At 35.6% G+C, this 24297-nt stretch overlaps 1 protein-coding gene across 3 annotated transcripts in view; it reads left to right on the top strand.

The window, feature by feature from the left end:
- The window catches only part of NEK7 (NIMA related kinase 7), a 158649-nt gene that overhangs the window by 101321 nt on the left and 33031 nt on the right, over positions 1-24297 (top strand). For all 3 annotated transcript variants that reach the window (XM_019430626.2, XM_019430616.2, XM_019430635.2), the window contains 2 exons: positions 16561-16669; positions 17969-18076. In XM_019430626.2, the coding sequence (XP_019286171.1) occupies positions 16561-16669; positions 17969-18076 (217 nt within the window). The remainder of the gene's footprint in view (positions 1-16560; positions 16670-17968; positions 18077-24297) is intronic.

The following is a 24297-nucleotide window of genomic DNA, read 5'->3' as shown; positions in this document are numbered from 1 at the left end:
CTGAGGTGTGTGAACACTCTGAAACCAACTTGGAAATAGACCAACAGATTTGTCTTCTGTAAGCTGAAGTTAAAATTTTGCAGCTTGATTTCTCTGAACAGACCACCCTTGATCCTGTATCTGTAGATATCAGGCAAAGGGTAACAGAAAGGGATTCTAGAGAATCTGGACCTGTTCCTAGGAGGGATTCGTCAAAGAATAAAATGGGCTTTGCATTCAGACCTTGCACATGAAACCCTGATTCAACCACTTAAAAGTTTATTTAACTTTCTTTTCTAAGAGTATATAAATTGGTTTAAGTTCAGTTACAAGTTATAGAAACCCTCAAATTACAGTGTCCTAAACACTGCTTGTCCTTAGGCAAGTTACTTTCGTGTACCACAGTTTCTCAAAAACAAAATAATAATAGAACCTACTTCATAGGATTGTTGTTAATGATTAATTGATATTTATTCAGAGATAAGAACTGTGTCTCACACATAGTAAGGCTATGCAAATGGGAGCTAGTGCTGTATTATTATTGTTGTTAATTATATTTTTCTGTTACATAAAATTCTGGGGCTAATAGGGCAGCTCTGATCTATCAAATTCTCAGAAACCAAGCCTATTTATAGCTGATAAAGTCCCCTTTTGCTGGCATGTAGGGATATAGGATATTTGCTAGCTGTATCTTTTTTTTTTTTTTAATTTTTTTAAACATTTATTTTTGAGACAGAGAGAGACCATGAACAGGGGAGGGTCAGAGAAAGAGGGAGACACAGAATCTGAAACAGGCTCTAGGCTCTGAGCTGTCAGCACAGAGCCCGACGCGGGGCTCGAACCCACGGACCGCAAGATCATGACCTGAGCCAAAGTCGGACACTTAACCGACTGAGCCACCCAGGCGCCCCTTGCTAGCTGTATCTTGAGGCACATTGCTGGATACTGCCACACAACATTTTTAGCTTCATCCCAGTGGCCAAAATTTGGTCTTATGAACATGTGTAGCGTCAAGGGAGGCTGGAATATATAGTCGTCATTTGGCTGGTCATGTGCCAGCTAAACTTCTACTCAGGAAGACATGTTGAACAGAGTGGAAATCAATGAAGACCAACTAAATGAGAAAAGCAAGGCTCTTTATTCTGAGCTTGCTATAGCACGCAAGGGAGTCAACCATTGTCACTGACATTTTACTAGAGATTCATAAGCAGGCAGAGGAATTAGAAAATCTTTATAATGGGAAAAATAAGCCTTTAGGTATGACCTGATTGGAGGCTGCTGGCCTGAAGGAGCTATAGGTGAGCTACTCAGAAGTGAGGCATATCATCTGGCTTTCTCTGGTTTGTCCTAAGTTGGAAGCAGGAACAAAAATTAGGGAAGCTGTCAGTTATTAATCAAGTCCTGGGCATTTGGGGCTGATTGTTACAGAGTTACTGTTCGGCTTCCTGGATTGTCACTAGAGACAGCAGTCTGGCTTCCTGCATGTCTGACATAGAAGGCTGGCGTCCTGGGTTGTTTGTTATGGATAAAAGGTTTCCTGGTCAGGTTGCTGAAGGTTGTGGTTCAAAGTTCTATTTTTATATGATCTGGCCATTGACTGTATATTTGGTCAACAGATATTGGAGCGCAGCTAGTAATCTCTGCCACATGGAGTTCTTAAAAACAATGTTGCTTTATATGCATTACCATATTTACTCTTCACAAGGACTCTGGCAGGTAAATTTGACACTTAGAGAAGACAGTCATCATCACTAGTAAATAGAAGGACTAGTGTGTGAAATTAAGTTTGTCTTCTGATACAAAATTACATGTGTTTTCCCTTAATGGCCCTTAGAGATTTTTGTATCACAGAACTCCTTTGAAAAATCAGATGAAAACCCTTGACCTTCTCCCCAGAAGATGTTAATGCACACAAAATCTGCATTCCATCACAAAGCCTGCACAGATTTTCTGATCAAGGCACTCACCAGTTCTCTAGCAGTAGTTAGGCTCCCTCGTCTCCAGTGGAAGGTCAGTGTCAGCCACTTACACTCTCCTCTTGCTTAACTTCTCTTAGGATTAGTTTCCTCATTCATAAGATGGAGGCAGTTTTGAGGTTGCTTTCTAAATTATAAAAATACTGCATAACAGGGAGGTAATATTTTTTATTATCACAGAATGCTATCAAACTGACTCTGTTTCAAGTCCCATGGTTTGAGTGACTCACTTCTAATCGGTTATCTGATTTTCTCTTTTAGGGACTTCCCACCACTAGCACAAACTGTCTTTGCAAATTAATGAACAATTAAAAAAAATTGTGGTTTTAATTTTAAAAAGAAATACAAACACACAAATGCCAAATCTGCAAAACAGCTATCAAGATGAGACCCATAAAAGCAAATGTAAATAGTCCTTATAAGAGAGACAATTAATATAAAATTCTTGGCTTAAACTCTAAGTGCAAGAGTTATTTAAGTATTTATAGTGGGAAGCAAAGAGGGCAAATCTTTATTGGGCAAATACCAACCAAAGGCAGATAAAAAAACGTACAGTTTTCAGTTGTCAGGTTTTGCCCCTGCTGAGAGATCGATGATTTGGGGTTTTGATTGTGCTCTAGAGATTTTTTTTGCCCTTTTTCAGTTTAGTTTTTTTTCTTTGCTACTGCTACTCCACACATACAGGTCGCTGTCCCTGACCCATTGCCAAGGCATGCCTGAGCCATAACATTTACCTTGGAAGAATTCTCCTGTCCTTTCACCACTTGAGAAAACTAGTGCACAATCAGAGTACCTTATAGAAGAAGCCCTGTTACCTGTGTCTTTAGCAGATTCAGATTTCTTAGGCCACTGAGGGAGGAAAAATTTGCCGGTGTGTTTTTATATTTATTGTGATGATGAACTCAGTTCTCTTACTTAAATGGATCTTGCCTTCAGTTGACTTTTTCAGAGAGTTGTTTTATCAGCTGACCCAGTGGAATGTAGTAAGATCGATTCTGTGTTTGGTAATGAATAGTAACATACAGTTATAGAATCGATAACTATCCTCTTGAAGTATCCTTGGGGCCTCTGACTAAAATTTGAACGTATCTATCATGTAAAATAGTACTTAGGAAACTTTTTTTAAAAATAAAAGATACCAACTGATTGCTAGTAAGTTATAAGTTTATAGAGCAATTTATTGTACTTCAATAGAACCGAGGTAGTTTTCTTTTTCTTTTTTTTTTTTTTTTAATTTTTTTTTTTTAACGTTTATTTATTTTTGAGACAGAGAGAGACAGAGAGAGACAGAGCATGAATGGGGGAGGGGCAGAGAGAGAGGGAGACACAGAATCGGAAGCAGGCTCCAGGCTCTGAGCCATCAGCCCAGAACCCGACGCAGGGCTCGAACTCACGGACCGCGAGATCGTGACCTGAGCCGAAGTCGGACGCTTAACCGACTGAGCCACCCAGGTGCCCCCAAACCGAGGTAGTTTTCTAGAGAATTGGGATATCATTCTTCCTTCCTGTCTAATAGACATTATATAAGCCTTTAATGACCCTATCCTTTACTGTAGGTACCATTAGTCTGTCTCACCAAGGTAGAAGGATTCTGGGTCAGATTTCCCAGATCATCTTGGAGACCTTCTAAAGGTTGAAAGTTATATTGTCAAACCTATAGATCTTTAGAATAGTCTCAGCATAATGGCCACACTAGAATGGTATTCCAATGTCCATAACAGAAAGTTTGACCAAGGAGTTTCACATGAGTAGAATATTTTTATATCTGGTTACATTTATGTATGTTTTTTATGATAAAGAAGGACAATAAAGAGGCGAGAGGTGCTGCTATTTTAAGTAAGACGATGAAAGAAAACACTACTGACTTAAGTCTTACACCCCCACCTCCACCTGCCTTTCCCTCCATACTGCCCTGGTTCTGTTTTTTCCCTTTGCAGAGAGACACTCCTGACCCTGTTTCCAACACCACAAGAAATGGCTCTTGAGTGACCTCTGTCATTAAATCCAGTGGACTTCAACCAGTGCTCATTCTGCTTGATGTCTCAGCTGCACGTGGCTCTGTTGTTCCTATGCTTCTTCTTAAAAGACTCCCCCACTGGCTTGTTGAGTCCCATAGTGCCTTGGTTTCCTTCCTGCCTCTCTGGAGACTCTGATTCTTCTTAACTGACACATTCTCATCTCTTGGCCTTTAATGACGGAGTTTTAAAAGTTTCAGTCCTGACTTTTTTTTCCTTTCTGCTTTATACTTTCCTCATAGTTGATGTCATTCGTGCCTGTGGATTCAGTTACTTTCTGTACACCGTTGATTTCTAACTTTTTGTCTTTAGTCTGGAGCTGTCTTTCAGTTCTGAACTCACGTTAACTCAACACGTCTGTAAAGAAGTTCACGATCATCCTCACAGACTACCCTCCTCCTCCAATGCTAACTTGATACTCGGTTCCAGTCTGCCCAGTTGTGCATGCTAGAGCCCAGGACTCTTCTTTGACACTTCTTTTTTTTTTTTTTTTTTTCCTTCTTTGACACTTCTGTCCCTCACCAAGTTCAGTTTTTTCTTTTAAACGTCTTTCAAATTTTCCACCCTGCTCTACTTCCATTTGTCTCCCTGTAGTATAAAGTAGCTTCATCTGTCACCTGTAGGGCAGCAACTTTTTAACTAATCTTCCAGCTTCCGGCACCATTTCTCTAATCTGTTTCTCCATCGGTCTGTAAGACAAGCGAGAAGGGAAGAAAGAAAAGAAAAACCTCTGTTTTTAAATCCTTCTTGTGTTTCCCATTGAGGGTGAAAATGCTTGTCAAGATTTACTAGACCTGGGTGATCCAGAGTACAAGCTCTGAGAGGGAGGAATCTTTGTTTTGTGCCCTCACATATCCCTAGTGTCTAGGACAGCTTCCTGCACAGAGTAGGTGCTCAGCAAGTATCTGCTGTAGAAGGTGTAGACACCTTCAGTTTCCGGGGAGGTGCCTGGCTGATAGTAGCAACTCAATAAATATGTTGAATGAATGAATACATAAAAGGTGGTTATTTTCTTTCTCTTTCCTTCCTCCTGATTCTCTTACCTGTGTTACACTTCTCTGCTCCAGGGACCAGTAGGTGAACCTGGGTGGTTGTACAACAATCACAGCCGTTTCTTGCTGCTTCGCACTCCGGTCTCAAGGGGACTTGCTAAGCTATTGAGTGGTATGCTGTCATGAGAGAAGACGGTGTCCTGATGTGATACAGGAAGGGTTTTGGTTTTGTTTGTTTTTTTTTCCCCGAAGAAATTCAGAAATTCTTTTCTAAACACTTAATTGTGCTATAAGCTGTCTTTATAGAAGAGACTTCGTTAGGAAAAAAATCATAAGGAACTTCTTTTACGAAAGAACATGACTAGGACTTAAAGCTTTACAAAGGACAGCAGTAGATACTGGAATTTTAAGAAAATGATTCATTTCTTTCTAGTGAGTAATACGGTAAATCAGGACATCACAACAATATATTTCACTGTCTCAAGTCTTCAGCTTAATTGGGGTAGAAGAGGAAATATAGCTCCTGGTCTGTATTCCAGAAATGAACCTCTGGATAGCATTGCATCAAAGAATTTTACAAGTAAATAATTAATTGGTTTAGAGCAAGCTGACAAATATAATTAAGCAATTTATAGTTGAAATATTCAGTATTTCTCTAATTAGTGACAAAGGAATACCTGAGGCTGTGGTCAGATGAAATACTTCCCAGATGAGTTTTAGGATAAAAGGAAATCTAGGATTTTTTTCATCATATATTTCTTTATCATCAGTAATCAGAATTTTAAAGGAAAATAGGCTCTCAGATTTCAGTTTATCGAGTTGTGATTTATATGCTGCATATTTTCTTTATCAGACCAGTAGATGCTCCATTTTGTACTATGCCTTATTAATACTGTTTATTTCACTCTTTGAATGTCAAGAGACATATTTGGTGATGGAGACTTAGTGTAGAGAAGATGAGAGACTAATCTCAAAGATATAAACAAGAGCTGTGTTTATTGCAGCTTGTCACTAGAAATATTGTTAAAATGCTTAAGTTTTTATAGCCCATTTTTGCAACATATAGTTTATTCATTGAACTATTTATAATTTCTTATATTTAGAATTACCTCTTAGAAAGTCAGTTTGAGGTAGAAGAAAATATAAGTGCATATCTTTAACATTATATTTGTAAAAACCTTTATTTTGCTAAAATATCAATAAAACACAATATAACCCAATGTAATAAATCTCTTGGTGGGGGGGGCGGGGGGGGGGGACTTAGAACTCTGTTATCTGCCAGGAGATTTTCATACCATGCCACACTGGCTAAGAAGTAAGTCAAGATTAAAAAAGAAAAGTCAGTATTTACTTGGGAATTATTTTTTAGCGAAATATGGATGACTAATTTAAATGGAGATCTATTTTGTGCCAAGAGTTTGATACAATTCCAAATAATTAGTGAAGTCTATATCTTCTTTTTTCCCCCAGTTTTATTGAGATATGATTAACATACATCACTGTGTAAGTGTAAGGTACACAGCATTATGGTTTGATTTACATATACTATGTAATGATTACCACACTAAGTTTAGTTAAGATCTGTCATCTCGAGTAGATACAATAGAAAGAAAAAAAAAATTTTCCTTTACAATGAGAATTCTTAAGATTTACTCTCACAACAACTTTTCTGTATATCAGTCAGCAGTATTATCTGTAGTCATCATGTTGTGCATTCCATCCTGGTACTTACTTGTGTCGTAACTGGAAGTTTGTACCTTTGACCTCCTTCCTTCAGTTTCCCCTGTGCCCACTCTCTGTCTCTGGAAACCACAAAGCTCTTTCTTTATGAAAGAGAGAGAGAGAGAGAGAGAGAGAGAGAGAGAGAGAGAGAGAAGAGAGAAGAGACAGAGAGAGACAGAGAGAGTGAGTGTGTGTGTGTGTGTTTTAGATTCCACATATAAGTGAGATCATACAGCATTTCCCTTTCTCTGTCTTGCTTATTTTACTTAGCATAATGCCCTCAGGGTTCATTCATCCTGTTGTTGCAAATGGCAGGATTTTCTTGTTTTTTTCTAGCTGAGTAATATTCCATTGTGTGTGTGTGTGTGTGTGTGTGTGTGTGTGTGTGTGTGTGTGTGTATAGTGTGAGTGTGTGTGTATGTATCTCTTTCTCGTTCATCCATCGATGGTCACTTATTTGGTTTCCATGTCTTGGGTATTATTGTAAATAATGCTGCTGTGAACATAGCGCTGCAGACATATTTTTGAGTTAGTGTCTTCATTTCCCATGGATACATTCCCAGAAGTGGAATTGCTGGATCATATGGCAGTTCCATTTGTAATTTTTTAAGGATCCTCCATACTGCTGTTTTCTGTAGTGTTTGTACCAGTTTACAGCCCCACCAACACCGTACAAGGGCTCTAGGGCAGCATGCTATCTTTCGTCTTTTGATGATGGCCATTCAAACAGGTATGAGGTGATATCTCATTGTGATTTTGATTTGCATTTCTCTAATGACTAGTGTTGTTGAGCATCTTTTCATGTACCTGTTGGCCATTCGTGTATCTTCTTTGGAAAAATGTCTATTTTGATCTTTGCCCATTTTTTAATTGAATGATTATGATTGCTGTTTGTTGCTGAGATATATTGATTCTTTCTATATTTTGGATATTAGTCCCTTATCAGATATATGGTTTGCAAATATTTTTTTCCCATTCCATAGGTTGCCTTCTCAGTTTCTCAGTTGTTTCTTCTGACAATTTTAGTTTCACCTGGTCACATTTGTTCATTTTGTTGTTGTTGTTGCTTATGCTTTAGGTGTCCTTTCTGAAAAATTACTGCCAAGATCCATGTCAAGGGGATTTTTTCCTGTTTGCTTCTAGGAGTTTCATGGTTTCAGGTTGTATATTTAAGTCTTTAGTTCACCTCAAGGTAATTTTTGTGAGTGGTGTAAGCTAGGGGTCTAGTTTCATTCTTTTACATGTGAATATCCAGTCTTCCCAGCACGAGTTATTGAAGAGACTGTTTTTTCTCCACTGAGTATTCTCAGCTCCCTTGTCAAATGTTTTGACTATACATGCTTGGGTTTATTTCTGAGCTCTTGATTCGGTTTCATTGATCTGTTTTGATGCCAGTACCATACTGTTTTGATTACTGTAGCTTTATAGTATAGCTTGAAATCAAGAAGTGTTATGCCTAACACTTTGTTCTTCTTTCTTAGGATTGCTTTGGCTTTGGCTTTTTGGGGTCTTTTGTGGTTCTGTATAAGTTTTAGAACTGTTTTTTGTTTGTTTGTTTTTGTACATTGTAAAAAAATGCCATTGGAATCCTAATAGGAATTGCCTTGATCTCTGGATGGCTTTTGGTAGTATTGACATTTTAACAATTTAAAATTCTTCCAGCCGTGAACACAGGATACTTTTCCATTGATTTGAGTCTTTTTTGATTTTGATTTCTTTCATCAATGTCTTATAGTTTTCAGATTAGAAGATTCCTTGGTTAAGTTTCACCTCCTTGGTTGAGTTTATTCCTAACTCTTTTATTGGTTTTGATGCATTTGTAAATAGTATCACTTCCTTTATTTCTTTTTCAGGTAAGTTTAATATATGGAAACACCACTGATTTTTGTACATTAATTTTGTTACCTGTAACTGTACTGAATTCTTTGATTAGAACTAACTGTTTTTTTGGGTTGAGTGTTTAGGATTTTCTGTATCTAAAATCATGTCATCTACAAAGAGATAACAGTTTTACTTCTTCCTTTCCAATTATTATACCATTTATTTATTTATTTATTTATTTATTTATTTATTTATTTATTTTTTCTTGCGTGATTGTTTGGCAAGGACTTCTATGATGTTGAATAGGAATGGTGAGAGTGGGCATCTTTGTCTCATTCCTAATCTAGGCTATCTTTTCTTATTCCTAATTTATTTACATAAATGCTGTCTTCTTGGTTATGCAACTTTGTGTCTTTTGCATTGATACTACTTATATGGCATTCCCTTTAAATTTGGTAGAAGCCTTAAGACTCTTTTCCTTAATACAGACATAAAGTTAATTTTATATGTTGATTTTAACTGTTTAGAAACTTGCTTTATATTATTCTTTTATTGCTAATTATCACAAAGTTAGCAACTTAAAACAACACAACCTTATAACCTCACAGTTTCTGTGGATCACACACCAGTTAGTGAGTTCTCTGCTCAACATCTTAGAAGACTGAAATCAAGGTACCAGCTGGGGCTATGATCTCATTTGAGGTTCAGGGTTCTCTTCCTTATTCACTGGTTGTTGGAAGAATTCAGTTCCTTGCAGTTATATGACTAAAGTCATTACTGTCTTTGTGGTTATCAACTGGGGGCCATCCTTGGGTCCTAGAGGTGTCCTGCTGTGCCTTGTCACTTGGCCCTTTCCATAGCTTGTCAGTTTGTTCCCTCAGACCAGCAGTAGAGTCTCTCTGGCTTTGAATCTCTGACTTTTTTGAAGGGCTTACCCAGTAGGCTGGCCCATCCACCGGGATAATCTCCTTTTTGATTACCTCAAAAGCAGCTGATTTAGAACCTTAATTACATCAGCAAAATCTTTCCTGCCATATAAGATAACATGATATAGGAAAGACAGTTCATCATATTCACAACCCAATCTGCATTCAAGGGAGGGAATTACATACCAGGACTTGGGAATTTTGGGGGGTGAAGTATGTCTTAGAATTCTGCATATTACAGGCTTTGATAAATTCGCTAAAATATTAACAGTGTTTTAGAAATAATTATTATCTCCAAATCTTAGAACTTATAAATCTTATTTACCTTCTTGGTGTGGTTGTTTTTTTTTACATTTGTAGACACATTTTTATTTGTACTTATCCAAATTTAGAGGCTATACTGGAAATAAAATCACTTTGAAATGTCTCTTACACTTTTGACCTTTGAGTCCCTAAAGCAATAAAGTCTTCCCAGTAGTACCATCTATCTTTAATCACTCAGATTTATAGTTTACCAGGACACCTACAGTTTCCATTTCAGCATCTGGCATAAAATGTATAGCCCAGGCCAGACAACTATGAAAAGTGCCAGTGATTCCAAATACAGTCAGTTTCCCTCTAAGTCTATTGCATAAGATTGTCATCTCTGCTTTATCACCTTACAGTTATTTGGAAGTTTAAGGTTAAAAATCAGTGATACTATCTGAAAAAAATCCATGCAGAATTAAATATTATATACGTATAAGTGTGTGTGTGTATATATGTATATATATATACACATAATTACCTACACATAATGCATGTAAACTATGTGTATATCTATATAGATTTATGTTTATATATGATATGTATGTATAGGTGTGTTATACAGAATTATTTATTAAAAAAATTTTTTTTTCAATATATGAAGTTTATTGTCAAATTGGTTTCCATACAACACCCAGTGCTCATCCCAAAAGGTGCCCTCCTCAATACCCATCCCCCACCCTCCCCTCCCTCCCACCCCCCATCAACCCTCAGTTTGTTCTCAGTTTTTAAGAGTCTCTTATGCTTTGGCTCTCTCCCACTCTAACCTCTTTTTTTTTTTTCCTTCCCCTCTCCCATGGGTTTCTGTTAAGTTTTTTTAATGTTTTATTTATTTTTGAGACAGAGACAGCATGAGCGGGGGAGGGGCAGAGACAGAGGGAGACACAGAATCCAAAGCAGGCTCCAGGCTCCGAGCTGTCAGCACAGAGCTGGACGCGGAGCTTGAATCCTTGAACCTTGAGATCATGACCTGAGTTGAAGTTGGATGCTTAATCAGCCTTGCCACCCAGGTGCCCCCAGAATTATTTGTATAGAAGCAATGTTACTGACAAAATGTCACCTGGATTTTCTTTGATACTTAAGTAGTTAGATAGTGAAGTAGAAGAGAACTTAAGGACTTTAGTAAACTGAAAATTGTGTATCCTAATGACCATTATATAATTCTGTGAGCATAACTAAAAGGTTAGATATATAACTTTTGAATTGCATTTACTTGGGAGAATGAGAAGAAAATTTTCAAAGAACGCCTTGCTCTTTACATTTTAAGGTAATATCGATCTAAAGCTGCCTTTTAAGAATCCTGTAACATCACAAGCAGTCGTATTGGTAGCTATAGACAATTAAGTAGAGATTTCTACCAAGAGACTTTTACTGTCTCATTGTTCTGCTGCTTCCCTTGTCCATTAAGAATATCGAGATATCTTTTCAACTATCTTACCATTGCTTGGTGAAACAGAACCAGAAAGAATTTATTCAAGAGGTGAATGTTTCCATTTATCTTTGTGACCTTGTGTCTTCCAAAAGATTAATTTTCTGCTTTTTTGTCTCACTCTTTCTATCTATAGTAGACAAAACATCTTAAGTATTTCCAGATATCTTCTCTATTAGTTTTAGTAACATGGGAGCTTCTCTTAACGATTTTCCATGTGTCAGCAATGTAGGGATCATTCCTTGTTGTAATTCTGATGCATTCATATGTTCTTTTTTAATTTTTTTATTGTCCTAAATTTCTCTGATATCAATGTGCTAATGTTCAGAAGGCAGCCTCTTTGGGAGAAGAACATTATGACTTTATAGAGTTTATTTTTATTTTATTTTTTCTTTGTTTGCTAAATAATTTAAGGTTTTTCTTTTCCCAAGGCTCAGAAGAAATCTTTACGTGTTTCACATTTTCTACCCTAAGATTAAATGTATTTCAGCTTCCTTAATAACCCATACAGTTTTGATCTGGAGGAATGAATAGATTATGTTGATATTCTACTAAATTATAATCTAGCAACAACTAAATACTCTTAGCAGATTTTCCAACACTACACGAAAGGAAAAAGACAAGTGGAGCTTGCATGGGAAATATTTTATCAAAGTAGGTAAACTGAGATGCCGGTGATAAGTGTTTTCAGTGGTTTCGTGGCTGCCAGGCCCATTCCACTCCACACTTTCTATAGTGACTTCAGATTGTTGAGTTTTATTCAGAATGCCAAGAGTGAAAATATTCACGTGTTACAAACTGGTATTACATACCACATTCTAACTGAGACGTAACTATTCCACACATTTATATAATTCCCAAAAGTGTGGGTAGCGAGTATTTGTGCGGGTTAGTCTGTTGAGACCTCCTTATGCCTTCAGAAGATAGATGTTCTGCAGAAACATTAATATATAATACAAATCACACTTAGAGGCATCAGTTACGCTTTCAGAAGCACCCTGTCTTTTCTAACACCTAGTCTCTGTGCATTGAATTTCTTTGAAACAACCACCAAAAAATGTAGTCTTATAAAAATGCATTATAATTACAGAGATATGTTTGGGAACATAACATCCCTTCTGATGGTAAATGTTTGACCTATTTCAAGTTTATCTAACTACCTGTCATCTCCTGTGAAGATCATTTATAGTATTAACTGGACCTATGGGGCTCTCTGAGGTATTACTATTATTATTATTATTTGCTTCGTTTTTATTAATTGGAGACTTATAGGATAGGACATACCAGTAATGTGTTATTTTTAAGTGTGAAAATGTGCCAAGCAGGCCTTTATTTGTTTAAGTTTTATTTGTACCTGAGATTGTGGAACCCTAGATTATATATTTTTTAGAGGTGGTGGGGACTATATAGCTCATCTCCACACTCTCTGGGAACTGAGGCCTAGCAGTGTTAAATGGTTTGCTCAAGATAATGCAGCCAGTCGCCGTCAAGGCTCAGAATCAGGTCTATATAAAAGGTGGTAACATAATGGATTATGTTAGTGGTACATTAAACATCTGACAACACTCCTAAGGAGGAGGTACGTCTGTCCTTATATTTAACATAAATTATTTACTTCCTCTTGTTCGATACTTGGAAGAGATGGAGCTGGTGCTAGTCAAACCTAGTTCTCTTATTCATTCTTTCTCATTATTTAATTATCATTTCTCCTGGTGTTCTGCAAGAATGCCTTGCATGCCAGGATCACATTTGCTGCTTTTTGTTTTTAACTACAGCATACATTGGTAAAGGATGCTGGGTGTAAGGTTCCCAGGACCAGCTATGTGATTGTGGGTCCCTTATAACAAAATTAAGAATTTCAAGATGGCAGCAACAGAGCATTAAACTAAATACACTGCCCTGCATGACTGCACAGGTCGCCCATGTCTGAAGTCAGCCCGGTGGTTCTAGATGTATTGTCTGAAACTTTCTTCTTTAATGAATAACATACCAAACTGTGGACTTATATATGATATGCCATGGATATTGATTTTTTTTTAAAAAAACAAGAACATAATTTTCTGGGTTTTTTTTCTTTATGCTTGAATTTATTGTTGTTCTTATCATTGAAGCTTTTCCCAAGATTTCTAGAGGAGGAATGCTAGGATTGCAAAATTTAGAAATAAGTAAAGTATATGTTCCATTTGGAGTGATAGTGTCTAGAGTACAGGAACCAAGTGATCCTATTGAGTCCAAAAAAATGGTCCTTAAATATTCAGTGTCCACTATATAATTGGATTTGGTTTGGGGCATTTAATTTGTAGGAGGATTTTGGATAATTAAAAAAAAAAAAAGTGTGACTGTTTTGTCAACATCTTTGAATAGAAGCAGCTTGTCTTAGCTGTCCTCTTTTATATATATATATATCATTTAAGTGGCAGTGTGAATATATTTTACCGGGAATGCTGAATTTCACCTAAGAGAAATGCTGGTAATCTTTTTACACATAAGTGAGAATATAATCTGATGTTTTATATGTACATTGGCTATTTTGGTACACGTTTCCTTAATTTGAATGATGTTCAGTGTTTACTTGAATGATGTTGATGGAGATAGTAGACAGATTTTTAAAATCACAAGTATTTGAAGCATTACATAGTGAAAAGACTAGCTTACTTAAAAAAAAAAAAAAGACTAAATAAAAATTAATTCCAAGTGATCAGGTATACCTGAGTGCCAGTTTCTGCCTCTTCATAAATTTTTAGATATGTTATTTTCAGATTAAAAAATGTTGCAATTCCATTTCATAATATAAATGTAGTAGAGTGCCATATTGTATAGTCTGCCTTTTCACATAAATGTTTATTGGTAAGTAACGTTGCATTATTGGTTGCATTATTTCTTGCTTTATTAAAAACTTACCATGTGGCAAATTGACGTGCATTTTTAATTTCTATATGTTGGCATTAGATTCTTTTTCTAATCTAGAGCTAAATATTTATATAGGGCTGTCTTTTTTAAAGAAAAGGAGGATTTTTGAACAGTAATGCTATTTGACTAAATAATTAACTTTTAAAAGATACGTATATATTAGAGTAAGTTTCAAGAGGAGATTGTTCTCTTGTTTTTTTTTTTTTTTAATACTTTGGCATTATGTAAGTTTCTGCTCTGTAGGGCTAATATACATTTTACCAGTAGTAAAAAAATTCAAATTTTCATTGCATTTTTTCTGTTCACCTTTTTTATAAGAGATAGCCAACAGTGCCACCATCAGAACAGACAGGTTTTTCTTATCATAAGTATTGGTTTTCTCAAAAAAAAAAAAAAAGAAAGAAAACACCAAAAACCCCTACACTTAAGGAATGGTGGAAAACTGCATATGGTTAAACAGGCACATAAAACATATTGTGAAATCCCAATGACATAATGAAACTGCCTTTGATTTATTTTATGATCAAGTCAAATTCATAAAATTATTCTTCAGAAACCTGTTTCTACTTTGGATACTTATGTTTTGCTAGACCATTTGGTCTAGGCAGCATTATGTTGATGTCAATTTATTGTTTTCATCTTTAATTTGTTGTTCAAAGAGACAGTCTCAATATAAAAACATGAAAATGATCAGACCATCTTGGTCTGATAACATTTTACCTGGTGTACATTTTGAGGGCAGTTTTTTCATTCTGATTTTCCTATATATTTGATTCATTTTTTAAATAATGAGACTTTAAAAGTAAGCTGCCAAGTTAATAGTTATGATGATTTCAGAATCTATCTTAAAGCATAAATTTTTTCTTGCATGGTCTGATACTTACATGATGCAGTATATTTATTTTTGACTGAAAAGAAACCTGGTCCCCATCTTCCTGTTGACATCAAACAGTCTTCTGATATGCTAATCCAGCATCAGGGAGAGCACATAGACAAGCTTTATTTGGACTCATTCCAAATCTGAAAGAAAATTATATGTATTGAACTGATTTTGCAGCATTGCCCCCTTAGAATGAAAAGTGATGTTGACACAGCCTGCAATTAAAAATACTTAATATTGAGACATGATATGGGAGGTTTTCAACATTTTAGTAATACCCCGATTTGCTTTTCAATTACCTGGTCATCTAATTGTTATTGGCTTTTTGCTACTGATGTTAATAGCCATTGAAATTACTAAGTTCATTTCCTTAGCATGTGTTATAATAAACATTAACCTAAAGTTATTAGCTTTTCCTTAAAGATTTATCCTTTGACATATTGAGTGCATGTGAGACAGTAGATAATAATCTTTTGCTAAGTATGAAGTAGGAATATGAGCAGATCTCCCTGTATTGTTTTTCCTTCCAGCCTGCCCTCAACTGGTCACAAGGGTAAAAATTGACAAAGATACTTGTTTTAGAGTTAATCTGAATGATATATTCAATAACAAATCAGTTGAACTTCCAAAAATGTTTTCAGATAAAATGCACTACAGTACACATTTAAATACTGATATCTGTTAATACCTATATTAAAATTATCAGAAAATTCCATGAAGACTTGTTTAAATGTAGTATTCATGTTGGTCATTTATAAATATTGTTAAGTAGGAAGCCAGTTGCATTTTTGTTTTAGAAATATAATTTTTATGTAATGAATCTTGGTGAATCTTAGGAAATGAAGAACTTTGTTTTTAAATGAGTATGTTATTAGTACATTCTTCTAGCAAGTGTAATATAAAAAAATGGGCATAAATATCTACCTCTGATTTTGCAGTTATTTTGGCTATTGCCCTCTTATGCATGATGGCCCACTCTTTCCCAACTAGTCTGTTGGTGCTCCATTTTTGCCCTGACCTTCCTATGATGTTTTTCTTCCATGAAGTTTAGTTTCATTCATTCAAAGTACAGGTTTGACTTGTAATGTGCAATAGTCATGAAATATTCATGAAAACTTTTTATATAAATCTCTTTTATTTAATTTTTAATAAATTAACTGATATTTCAAATCACCAAGGTGGTTCAATATTTAAAAGGAATTCTATAGTCAAACTTAATGTCAGGAGAAGAATTGTCTATTAATGAACATAATTACCTTCAGGTTTCTAGACTGTTTTGTTATGGGTTTTCTTAAAATGAAATTTGACATCGTCCTCTTAGGCTAGGAAATTATTTTATATAGATGTTAATTTTTTGAAATATTGGACATCATAAAGATGTAGCATTATATGGCCTGTGCTAACTTTAGGTATAATAGTGAGAAATTTAAGCTAATATGTCAGGTAAAATTCTCAGAACCATCTCACTGTGGGAAGTCATATGCTTTTTAGTTGGTAATAGGTAGATAAAAGTAGGTGTTTTTCTGACAAGGCATTTGGTGTGTCAGGATCTGGTCTTAAGATATTTTAATTCCTCTAATTCTTATTTTTAATTTTTTAAAAAGCATTTTAAGAAACAAAAGAGGCTAATTCCTGAAAGGACTGTTTGGAAGTACTTTGTTCAACTCTGCAGTGCATTGGAACATATGCATTCTCGACGCGTCATGCATAGAGGTAGGGTAAAATCACGAATGGCTTCTAATGTTGTTTAAACGATGCAGGTTATTAGGCAATTTAAGAATAAATGCCTTCCAATCATGGGCATAGCATCATGCTTTCTTGGCTAATTTTTTTTCCAAATTATTATTTACTAGAATGAAAAACCTCTAAAGCCCTATCTTGGTTTTAAATAAGAATGAGAATTAGTTATTTTTCTGCCTGCCTCTTCTGAGCATCTTACTGATGATGTTGGTAAATTAAAAAAAAAAAAAAAAAAAAAAAAAGATGTAGGAAAGCAGAATATGCATAAGGAAGATTCCCTTTTCAGATGAACAATGTATATTATGGCCAACTTCATTTTTTAATTTTCAGCATTAGCTCTTAATGTATTCTTGATTGTCAGTCTAATAGTTGGACAGAACATGTAAAGATTACAACACTTAGGGATTGTATCTCTGATTTGGGGTATGAGAAATTTCAGTGTAGTTTATTTAAGCAATTATGACTTCTAAGGTCATCTAGTTATGTTCAGATTAGAGTTATAATTTTATATTGTATGTAAATGTATTAACAAAGTAATGTTTAGTAAGATATTTAACATTGATATAAAATGGAAATAAATTTATTTTGTGCTTTGAATTTCACAAAAGTTGATTTGAAAATGGAACACAAAATGCATTTTATTATTTTTTAATTTAATTTTTCTTTAACATTTATTTATTTTTGAGAGAAACAGAGACAGAGTGCAAGCTGGGGAGGGGCAGAGAGGGAGAGACACAGCATCTGAAGCAGGCTCCAGGCTTAGAGCTGTCAGCAGAGAGCCTGACGCAGAACTTGAACTCACGGACCATGAGATCATGACCCGAGCCAAAGTCGGCCGCTTAACCGACTGAGCCAACCAGGCGTCCCCAAAAAATGCATTTTAAATGAAAATTACTAGCTATCTTCATGGTGCTGCATTGATGATTATTTCTCTATCAGAGAACTCAGAAATAATAGGATATATCAGAAATATTAGGATATATCAAAATTATTGAAAATAAAGTAATTGGATCAAAATTCAAACTGACTTTCATTTTTAAGGTAGATTTTAAATTCTATTTTCTATATTTCTATATTCTATATATCTAATATATATATATATATTCTATATATCTAATTATCTAAATATCTAAATATCATTATATTCTATATATCTAATGTATACATATTCTATATATCTAATTTCTATATTCTAAATTCTATTCTATTTTAATCTCTTGAAAATACCTAAGCTTATATCATCTTTCACCTGATTCCTTCATCTCTTCACAGATATAAAACCAGCTAATGTGTTCATTACAGCCACTGGAGTGGTCAAACTTGGAGATCTTGGGCTTGGTCGGTTTTTCAGCTCTAAAACCACAGCTGCACATTCTTTAGGTAAGACACACAGTGTAATTTCATTCAGTTATCGTGTGTGTGTGTGTGTGTGTGTGTGGTTAAAAACAACATAAGGGACATACTTTTTATATGCCAGCTCTTACGTTCTAAATAAAACTATTTTTAAAATCATCGGATCCTCAGTAGATCCCTACAGCTCTCTATCAGTATAATGTGCTCATTCACATGACAGTTGGGTACTTCTATTGATTTGACTCCAGGTAGACACTTGGTAAAAGAAAATGCTAATAAACAAACCTGGTTTTAACAATTGCCGTAGAGCATTTGTTTTATTCTCCATTTAACAATATTGAAATAATATGATTTAACCATATCTTGGAAGAGGACTTCACCTGACTGTAAAAATACCATAATTTGTAAATGTTTAGTTATTAAAATAACACACATAGTTGTGATTACTGCAGAGAGGAAACCTAAACATGGTCTATTACTAACAAGGAAAATATTCCCCTAAATAATGTAGTAAAAGATATCTGCTGTTTATTCATTCTAGAGTTAATAATATGGCAGTGTCCTTTATATCTAAAATAGAATGAATGTAGCTATTACAACATTGTAGTAGCAATGGAAAGACAGTTGTCTACTTTAGAAACAATAGAAATTACTAGGAAGAAATCATTTCTAAGAAATAATTCTTAAACCAAATAACCTAAAAAGAGTGACAGAGCTTCTCTTAAAACTCTTCAAATTACATTTTGTCCTTGTTAATATAAGACTTAGATAACATAGTAACAACCAGACTAAAATAAGAATTAAGATAAAAATAAGATGACTTTAATTTAATTGTACCCCATCTTTGGTGTCATAATTTCAACGAAAACCATTAAATTTTTGTATAAAATTGTGTGTAAATATGAAATAAAAACTTTAAAATGGCCTGATGAAGAATAAGTGAGTTACACTAAGCACAGTATTGAAACAAGCATCTGAATTAGTTGACTAGAACTTTTAAAGTTTTTCTGGCTTTGTTAGCAAGATTCTGTGTGAACTTGAACTTATTATTTACATTTTTATGTCTAGACCAGTACCTGGCACATAAGTAGGCACCCAGTCACTATTTGCTGAATGACAAAATGTTGGATTCTAAGCTATAAAGAGTGGTAGAAAGATAATACTTTATCCTTTTCCCAGAGTTTTAGTTTTGTCAAGTACTTTAAGAAAATAAAGTTTCAACTGATATTAATACTGTTTTGTTCCCTTTCACTTTACTTTTATTTTTATAGAGGATTACAGGTTTTCCTGATAAGAAAATTTGATATGAAATTCTATAAGAAATGCATAAATCTGAGTAGGACTTTGATAAAGTTTTATTTGGAAGTTACAACTCTTACAATGCAAATAATAGATTTCTGTGAAGAAAACATCATTCCATGTCAATGTCCTTTCTCACTAGTAAAAATAACAAACATGTTTTCACTTTGTTACTCACCTGAATAACAAATGTCTTAAGAGCATTCTGTCATTTGTTTACTTAGAAATGCTACGTGCACACACACACACACACACACACACACACACCTGTACGTACCCATGCTCGTGCACATGCATTTCTTTTTCAAATGCTGCTTTGCAGACTGTCACTCTGAGCATGCTGTAGTCACCTGACCCTTCGGAGCCAGTATATGAAACTCCAATCTTATCAGTTTTGGAGATGGTCTTTAGCTTGCCTGCCACTGCCTCATACAAAAGTTCTAAACAGGGCTTACAAAATGCATCTTCAAGCGTAGGCGATGTGCTAGTCCAGATTATGTGATATGGAGAGTAAATTCATTAAGAAAGTATTACCAGGTTTTATCTAAATCAGTTTACTTAAGGTCGTGTAGTTTTATGTAAAAATGCAGGTATATATGTGTGTATGCGTAAAATACATGGGGATGCACATAATTACATAACATTCTAAGACACAGCCTGTAGTACAGCCAGTGAGGAAGTAACAATGAGATCATTTCTTTGATGAATGAATTAGAAGAAAAAGAATTTCTTTCACAAGCATTTTTTCTCATGTTGAGAAAAAAATACTTTTTTAAAAAATATTTTTTTAATGTTTATTTTTGTGAGAGAGAGAGAGAAAGAGAATGAGCAGGGGAGGGGCAGAGAGAGAGAGGGACAGAGGATCTCAAACAAGCTCTGTGCTGACAGCAGTGAGCCCGATGTGGGGCTCGAACCCACGAACTGCTAGATCATGACCTGAGCCCAAGTCACTTTACCACCCAGGCTCCCCTCTCACATTTTCTGTGGCAGATAAAGTTATATAGGTAGTCACATTTTGAATCAGTATTCAGTACTCTTTTTTTTTTTAATCAAAAGTATGTCAACATAGAATATTGGATAATATACATAGATAATTTCTTGGATCAGGCTTAAAAATTACAAGTACAAAATACCATGTTGCTGGATGTTCAAACCATATTCAAATCCTCAAAATTGAAAACAATTCTCAGAAACTTTCACTTTTTCTTCTACTCCCTCACTGCTCCCACCACATACATTGAATCAAATATCTCTTTTCTATTCCCTCTTCTTTAATCCATAGTGACTTCATGTTTAAACTAGGAAAATATTCTTCCTTATTTCTAATATTAAAAAACGAAAAACAACTCTGTGTATTCTCGGCAGAGTTATCTTCCTAAAAGAGATTATCTGATTTTGTCACTGTCCCCCAAATCCTTGATGGTTCCCAGTTGCCTAAAGAATATCATGCAAAGTCCTTAGCTTAGTAGTCAGGGTCCTTTAGTGTTTGGTGTCCTCTGTAACTTTCCATTCTTATCATTGACTACACATCCCTACCTCATTATATGCCAGCCTTGTTTTTCCTCTTGCTTTGTTCTGAATGTAAGAAATAGCATGGTGTTTTGGAAAGAATAGAGGACATCTGAACTGACATGTCCATTGTTCTGCAGGACCTTGATCAAACCTTCTATTAACTTTCTAAGGCTCAGTTTCCAAATTTATAAAACTGGAAATGTGGGTAATAACTATTCTATGCTGTGCCCTAATCTCTACCCAATCCCTAACCTAATAATGCAATGAACATAAAGGTGTTTTCATTCACTGTAATGTGCCATTAAGTTGCTTATGTTAACACAGTGGTGGTGGTGATGAAGATGTAGAGAAAGAAGAGGGAGAGAGAAGGAATTCACGCACAGTTTATTATTCTGTTAAAATACCTGAATTGATTCATTTAAAAGACAGTTTTAGTACCTTCTTTATGCATGTTCTATTCTAGGGGCCAGGAACAAGCCTAAACAAGACAAAGTCATCTTCATAGATCATATCTTGTGGTGAGAGGGAATAGATAATCATTTTATGTCTTTGTTTTTTTGTTAGCCATGTGACAGGGCATGACTAGGAGGGGAATTATTTTAGAAGGGACGTGGTCAGACAAAGCCTCAGCGAGGGCAGTGTTTGAATAGAGATCACAATGCAGAAGAACCAGCTACCTGGGACCTGGGGAAGAAGGTCTCAGGCTGACTGAAGAACAGTTTACACAAAGGGACAAAGGCAGGATACGCTCTAAGCTCAATCTGGAGAAGTTTGCTGGCGGAGGGTGAAGGAAGGGTCTTGGCCAGATGTGAGAAGAGTTCACATCTCATTCCTGGTGCAGTGGCAAGCTTTTGGAATTTTGTAGTAGGAGAGTAACATGAGGGGCCCTGAAGACTGTAACCATGAACTTGTTTCGTTGTCTTCAGGATAATCTTGCCCAGTATTGTCTGCTGTTTTCAGGTTCTTCTTTGTCCTGGTGGTTGCCTTCCTTTGTCTCTGAGTGCCTCTTAGGATGTGCTGCCCAAAACTGAGCAGAGATACCATGAGATACACATGAGCTCATCAGCCCATAGAACAGGAAGTGTGTCACTGCCTATAATCTGTGATCTAGACAATTCTTTTGTTTTTGTCCCCTTCCTCCTTTTGTTTTGTACATGAATTTATGGGAAGTCAGATCTTCATTTAGTGCTTCTGTATTGATTTGGACAGAGGGTGTTGCTAGGGAGACTAATTGTAGGATTATATATATCCCTGTGAATCTTGACGGGTTTTTTTTTTTCATATTATCGACCTTATAAATGTTACAGGTGTTAGAAAATCTGTTATATATATATGTCTACATCTTAAAATTTAAATGAGGACAAATCTCTCTCCCTTGAATCAAGCTTCTTGACAGTCTAGATAAATGGCTTTAGAATTTCTTTACAATGACCCCAGCAACATTGTGACCCCATAGGAACATTACCATATATAATTGAAGCAAAAGTTTCATGTGACAGTGTTTTATATTACAACTATAATGCATTCTGATATTGTCCTATTTTATTTTATTGAAAATAATGCTAGCTGCAACCTACTAAATTGGTTTTACAACTTATTACTTAGTAATGACCTGCAATTTGGAAAACACTGGTCTGTGTTCCATTTACTTAAAGACAGATTCCAATTTTTCTACCTACTCTTAGATATTCTCCTGAATTAGTCATTTACAGTGTTCGCTGTGTTTCTGGAGGTGGGTGATAACATGCATGGTATCTCTGTGCAATTTGCAAATCATTCCATTCCCTAAGATCCTTACACATATATGTGAGCTATAGATATGGATTATTCCCATTCCAGAATCAAAGAAATGGAAGCACAGAGAGATAAGTGGACTGTATAGCTAGAAGATAGTGAGTGGCCTACGGCTTCCTAACTGTGGGCTTACTCTCCCAACAGTTTATTTTTTTCACCGTATCGGTACCTGGTGGCATTTTCTCCGACTCTATTAGTGTTTTCTTATTTGTTGTTGTTTATTTCCATCTGCAATTGCCTTAGTCTCCTCTGTACATTGCATAGGAACCCACATATGAAAGCAGAGTTTGCTCTCTCTCCTGGATGTCACTGCTCTTGATGCTCCAAGATTCAGAAATAAACAGGAAATAGAGCTCTAGGATATTGAAGTCTGTGTTCATAACCATTCTGTCTACCAGCAACTTTGGCTCGTATTTCTAAGGAAGTGGCTCTTCTAAACTGAAAACTACAGTTGTGCCAAAATCTGTGAAATAGGAACATGGCAGTCAAGTTGTAGTTTTTCTCACGTCACAAAACACAGAATATACTTTTGGTACACTTAACTTCTTAACTTACTCTAAAGCCTCTTTTCAGCAAATGTTCTGCTAAGGGATCAAGTATCTTTACCTTTAAATATTGAAAAACATAGCAGAATACACAGAATAATTTTTATGTATTCCAAATATATGATTTTTAGTAAAATCATACCATACTACCCTTATTTCCTATAATAATGACCCAGAGGAATCCTCTCCTGTTATTAAATAGCAACAACAGTAACAACGAATATGTGTATAGCACTGATGATTTGCAAGCAGTTTTAAAGCACATTTTCTCCTCTTTTCCTCAATATTCTAGAAGTAGGTAGAATGGCTGTTATAAATTAAGAAATTGAGGTCCTCTAATACTGAACCTGACTTCTACTCCTATACCACCCTAGAATTCCTGATCCTTACTTTATATAATTTGTCTTTTCTCATTAGGACTTATTATCTTGTAATATGCTATGTAATTTTTTTATATAAATTTAAAAACATTAACGTTTTAACTTATTTTTGAGAGAGAAAGAGAAAGAGACAGAGTGTGAGCAGGGAAGGGGGAGGGGCAGAGAAAGAGGGAGACACAGAATCCGAAGCAGGCTCCAGGCTCTGAGCTGTCAGCACAGAGACTGATGCAGGGCTCGAACCCACCAACTATGAGATCATGACCTGAGCCGAAGTCGGATGCTTGACCAACTGAGCCATCCAGGAGCCCCTATAAAATTTTTTAAATGTTTATTTATTTGAGAGAGAGCAAGCAAGCAGGGGAGGTGCAGAGAGAGAGGGGGGGAGAGAGAATCCCAAGCAGGCTCCATGCTGCCAGTGCAGAGCCCAATGTGGGGCTCAAACTCAAGAACCTTGAGATCATGACCTAAGCTGAAACCATGAGTCAGATGCTTAACCAACTGAGCCACCCAGCCACCCGATCTAATGTGATATATAACTTATTTGTTATGCTTCGTCCTTTTTGTCTCTGTCCTACCGCTAAAATTTAATCTTTATTAAGAAAGCATTCTGTGTGTTTTTGGTTTCCTGATGTATTCCAAACACCTAGAATACGGCATTGCACATAATAGATATTAAATATTGATTAAATGATGAATGGGCTTAGAGACTGGCTGCACA

This window comes from Panthera pardus, unplaced genomic scaffold (genome assembly GCF_024362965.1).
Source record: "Panthera pardus isolate Hobbes unplaced genomic scaffold, ASM2436296v1 HiC_scaffold_21, whole genome shotgun sequence".
In the NCBI taxonomy this organism is placed as follows: domain Eukaryota; kingdom Metazoa; phylum Chordata; class Mammalia; order Carnivora; family Felidae; genus Panthera; species Panthera pardus.
This window is presented reverse-complemented; position numbering and strand designations above follow the sequence as displayed.